General features: G+C 51.8%; 1 protein-coding gene across 1 annotated transcript in view; it reads right to left on the reverse strand.

The window, feature by feature from the left end:
• LOC138169784 (zinc finger protein 569-like) overlaps positions 1-3306 on the reverse strand; it is a 20867-nt gene extending 17561 nt beyond the window's left edge. Inside the window, exons 1-2 of the mRNA XM_069099344.1 lie at positions 3168-3306; positions 1588-1797 (exon numbers count right to left, since the gene is read on the reverse strand). Coding sequence (XP_068955445.1) covers positions 1588-1620 — 33 coding nt within the window. The 5' untranslated portion in view covers positions 1621-1797; positions 3168-3306. The remainder of the gene's footprint in view (positions 1-1587; positions 1798-3167) is intronic.
• Between the last annotated feature and the right edge of the window lie 2135 nt (positions 3307-5441).

Raw genomic sequence — 5441 nt, forward strand, 5'->3', positions numbered from 1 at the left:
CTTCTTCATAACCTGCAGATCACAACCTGTGTATCAGCTGATGCTGAGTGAGGGGGGCAGAACCAGGAGAACTGTACACAATTACAGACACAATGTATCCGTGATGTTTGACTTGGATAGACTGGGCTCCTCTCAGCAAGGAAACATGTAAGACAGCTGCAAAGGACTCATGGCAAGGCTTCCCACGTGCAGAGAAATCACAGAGTCTGAATGCAGACTGAAGTGAACCACCTGCTCTCTTTTTTTCGTTTTCTCTTTGTTTCTTCTATTCATTCTATTGGTTACAATTCTTCACAACTTGACTAATGTTTAATGTGAATGTGTATGCAGAGTCTACATCAGATTGCATGCTGCAATGGGGAAAGTGAAAGGGAGGGGAGAAAATCTGGAACTTACACCCCTGTGGAGCTCATTGTGGTAAATACATTTTTAAAAAGATAACAAACAAACAAACAAAAAACCCATGTGATTTCAGGTCTCTCTAGAATCCACATTTCACCTTCCACTTCCTTTAGTTTATTGTTTCACTTGTGAACAACTGAGGACTTCATGGCTCTTTTCCACTTTTTGAGATTCCCAAGAATTTCTAAATTCCCCTGCTCTCTAACTAAGACGTTTCTTTCTGAAAGTATACAGGCAGACAGTGATGAAGGAGGACCTCTGGGGGAGGGAAGAGTGCAGGGGATGACAGGGGGTTAGGGACATAGTCTTCTGACATCCTGCCTGCAGGAGAAGGCCCTTTGGTGGCTCTACATGACAACAGGGGAAGATACAGGAAAGGGAGGGGGAGAAGCCAGCAGGGGAAGAAGAGCTGGAGATGACAAGGTCTCCCTGAGGACTAGAAATTGTCAGCTCAGGGGCGGCCAGGTGGCTCAGCAAGTAAGAGCACCGGCTCCAGTGTCGGGATGACCTGGATCAAATCCCAGCCTCAGATACTCAGCACCACACCCAGAAATAACTGGCCGTGTAACCTTGAGCAAGTTACTTAACCCCGATTGCTTAAAAAAAAAAAATTGTCAGCTCAGTCCAATATGCATTTATTAGGCACCTATCACATGCCAGGCACAAGGCTCAGCCCAGGGGATGGGAAAAGAGGCAGAAGGCAGTCCCTGCCCTCAAGGAGGTCAGCATCCACTGGGGGAGACAGCAAGCAAACAAATATGTACAAAGGGAGCCAGGGAAGCACTAAGAGGCCACAATTAGAAGAGGGAAGGAGCCAGAACTAAGAGGGGCTGGGGAATGCTTCCTGTAGCTCTTTAGCTGTTGGCTGGGACTCAAAGGAAGACAGTGAGGCTAGTAGTCTGAGCTGGGGAGGGAGAGCATTCCAGGCCTTGGGAAAGCCCCTGGAAATGCCTGGAGCTGAGAGAAGCCAGGAGGCCAGGGCTGCTGCATTAAGGACATATGCTGGGGAGTAAACTGTAAGAGGACTGGAAAGGTCAGGGGTGTGTGTGTGTGGGGGGGGTTATGAAGGGCTCTGGATGCCTGTTTCTGTAAAGAAATGATCCATGAGGACACAATGGCAGCTTCACAGACCACCCTCTAAGTCTGTGGCAATGGCCTCATTGGCTGATCACAGCCTGTACTCACCTGGGCAGGGGGTCTGCTGCTCCCAGGGGCCATTCCCTCTGGCTGCAGGCTCCCTGCTGGGGCCAGGCCTGGGTCCTCTGTAGACTGAGAGGGGCAGGGAGAAGGGTCCCAGATGTGCAGAGGTCTTGCTCTTCTCTTCCTAGGCTACAGGGTGAGGCCCCAGGGGAGTCACAAAGGCCCTGGCCCAGCCCTCAGGAGAGAGACTCCAACCTACAGGGGGAGGGAGGAAGCAGGGAGGGGCAGATTGAAAAAGGAAGGTAGTCTAAACTAGTTCCCTCTTTCTCTTGCTCATTTTTTCCTGCCCTCTTCATTCTCCCACAGAGACCCAAGAGGCAGAAGGGGCTTGGGATCCTAGATGGCATGAGACCATTCAGAGCTTCAATGGCTCCTCTGTCAGAGCTCTCCCTCCCTCCCTCCCTCACCCTCTGCCCTCCCTGCATCCCCTCTCCCTGACTCACATACCCATTAACTGGACTACAGACTGATTCCTTGATCGAGGAGGCAAGCTAGGGAAGGCTGAGGATGGGGAGGGCTATTGAATGGAGCCAGCAGGGAATGACCAGGGCAAGGCTGAGGCGGGGAGATAAAATTCAGTTTGTGATGAAGCCCCTGGCAGGGAACCTGAGGCAGGGGAGCAAGAGGCCCGGGGAGGGAGGTCAGAGACACTGGAGGGACAGAAGGGCTCGAGGAGGACACTGAGCCTGGGGAAGCAGGATGACTGTGTCCTGAGGACTAACTAGGAGCTGGGGGTACTGTGGGGACCCTCTGGTGGAGCTCAGGCTTGGAATCCCTAAAGAGAAGCAGGAGACAGGGAGCCACATGCCTGGGATCTGACAGGGAACCAGCCCCAGAGCCTCGGGTGCAGATCAGGGGCATCAGGAAAGAGCTTTGATCACTGTGTCCAAGCCTGAAGAGGGAGGGAGGGAGGGAGGTAAGATTCTAGGATCTCCAAACGGGGCTGGATCTTTGGCAGGACAAGGGTGAGGGCAGGGCCAGGTGGGGCGAGGCAGCCAGTGCTTCCAGGCTTCCTCCTTTCGGCCTTCCTGGTCCCAAGGTCCCCGCCCCGCCCTTCCCCACCCCACCCTCCCCCACCAGGCCCCTTCCAGGGCCCGACCCTTTCCTCCCATTACATTGAGGGTCAGGACTCGGGGACCCTGACAGTCTCTTCTCCCTCACCCCCCTTTTATTTTGCCTTTTAAATTTGATCTCTACCTCCGGGGCCCAGACTCCTAGTGCTGGAGGCTAAGGGTCGGGGTTTTCTGTGCTGGGGCCTCTGGTGCTGGCAGCTGTACGCGGTAGTGGTCTGGTGTTTTCCCTGGCGTTGGGCTGGAGGCAGCCCGTGCCCACGTGGGCGCTTGCCAGAGCCCCCCACCCCCATCCTCACCCCCACCCCCCATCGCTCGCGGGTCCGCTGGGGTGGGGTCCGCCGGGACGCCTCCCGGCCTGCACTGGGCCCCTTCATCCATAGCAGGAGAGGGGAGGAGAGGCTTGGCAAAGCGAGAGGAGCTCTACTGCGGGGCTTCTCCCGGGGCAGCATTCTCCGGGTTTTGCAAGGCCAAGGGAGGATGTGAACAACTTACTGTTTGCTCCGCCATCTTGGCTCCTGCAGCCTATGCTCCCTGAACCCTGCCCTCCATCACATGCAAAGCTTTCCCCGGGTCAATGATCTCCTCTTCAGCCCTAAACTCCTCCCAGGCAAACTCCCCAACCAAGTAGCGCGGCTCTGAGAGCTCCTCCTCCCCAGGTCTCCACCCCCTCCCCCCTCCTCCCCCTGAGCCCTGAGGCTGCCAGGATGAAACTGTAGCACCAGACTCCCTGAAAGTGACACTGTAACCTACAAGGCGGGGGGGGAGGGAGCAGGGAGGGGCAGGATGGTCTGAACAGGAAGAAGACTGCGCTCCCTCTCTTCCTCCCTCTCTTCTGTCTATTTCATACCCTCCCCATCCTTCTACAGAGACCCAAGAGGCACAGGCAGCTCTGGAGACCACTCAGAGCCTCAGTGACCCAGCGTCAGGGCTGCCCCCCAGCTGGCACTCTGCCCTCCTTGTGTTGAGAACCATGGGTGAGTAGGGAGGAGTAAGGGCCCCCCTGGGGACCAACGGGCCATTTCCAGGTGGACAGTACTGCTGTTTCCTTCCCTCCTTCCTTCCTTCCTTCCTTCCTTCCTTCCTTCCTTCCTTCCTTCCTTCCTTTTTCCCACCACCACGGGGAATGATGATCACTTAAGATGGTTTGAACCCCAGTACGGGCCAAAGCCTGAACTAATCAACCAGACAAGCTTTGCTTTGCTTTCTGAGAGAACTACAAATGCCCCTTCCTGTGTCAGCAACTACAGGATGGGATGAGGCTGACCAGGAGCATTCTTCCTGCTTGTGACACTGTGTTGGACAGTGGGACTTTTCTTCTCTTGGCATCCTGTGGGTGTGTGCTATGTAGGGGAAACAGATATCCTGGGACTGCAATTTCAATGGACACTTTGTCAATTCTCTTGTCTCATTGTATTTACAACCTATTCTTCTAAGAAACTCCCTTTTCCATGCTATGGTTAAAACCATATAGAAGCAATAATTTTTGAGTGACACAGACAGCCTAAGTAGGGATTGCTCTAAGAATATCTAGGTCTTCCTCAATTTTCCTAAATCAGTCAGAATTAAAGCTCTGATTCCATGTCCCTTCATGTTGGCTAGCTTAAGGGAATAAACAATAGGAATTCCTATACCACCTAGCCTGTTTGCCTCTTTTAACCAAACTTCCAGGTCAACAGGACTCATACCCTTACCTGTGGAGGTTCTGCCCAAAGGAATATTAATTTTGATCTCTTAAAGCTCCCAAGGTGTCTTGTCTTGGATTTGGGGGCTAGATTTTTTCTTCCCTACTTACTTATTTTACCATCTTTTTTTAAAGCTCCTACAATTAAATCTCATTTCATGTTGTCTTCAAATATGATTTCTTGAAATCTAGCTCTGACAAGCCAGTCTTTGCTAAAGCCACCTGGGATTCAAATGGAGTTACTTCATGATGCCATTATACCCAAATCACTCTGTCTCTCACTCTGGCCAAGAATAGGTCCCAGCCCCAGCTTCACTTACTCATTTTTGGGTGTTGATGGTTGAGAGTGTGTAAATAGCAATTTTTTTTCCTGTTTTAGTCAGCAACCCTGAGGGTCTTCCCCTTCCAGACTGATTCTTTTGAGAAGGCAAGTCTTTAGCCTCATTTCTTACCATGCCTTTAGCCTCTGAAACTGAGACCTGGGAAAGACCTTAGCTTGACAAAGCCAAGATTTTCCACTGCCTTCAGGGCCATTACCAGTTATCCTGACCTATGTCTTGCCACTGGACTCTGTATGACTGTGAGGGAGAGAGTGAAGCTGAGGACTGCACAGCTCTGCCCCCACCGAAATCCAATTTACCTGCAAGTCAAGATATCTCCCTCCAGATGTCATTGGTTCAGGCAGAAGGGGTTTGGGATCCCAGGTGGGGTGAGACCAGTCATGGCCTCAATGACCTATGAGTCAGAGCTCTCCCTCCAAATCCTCCTCTCCCCAAGGAATATAAACATGTTATCTAGACAACAGACTGACTGCTTGATCCAGGTAGGAGAGAGGGAAGCTAGGGAAGATTGAGGATGGGGAGGGATCTTTTTTTTTTAATTTATTAATTTGTTTGTTTCCTTTTAGTTTACAGGATTCAATTCTACAATTCCTTCCATTTCACATTTTTGTCCCCCTCCCTCCCCTCCCTCTCCTCCCCCCCCCATGGCGGCTTATAGTCAAGTATAGTATCTGTAAATACTTTCACATTATACATTGGTCAGGTTATAACGACGGATTGTCCCAGCTGGAATGAAAAATGGTA

The sequence above is a fragment of the Petaurus breviceps genome, unplaced genomic scaffold (assembly GCF_028583685.1).
Source record: "Petaurus breviceps papuanus isolate PSGF00001 unplaced genomic scaffold, PetGlider_PUasm1.0 378, whole genome shotgun sequence".
Classification (NCBI taxonomy): Eukaryota; Metazoa; Chordata; class Mammalia; order Diprotodontia; family Petauridae; genus Petaurus; species Petaurus breviceps.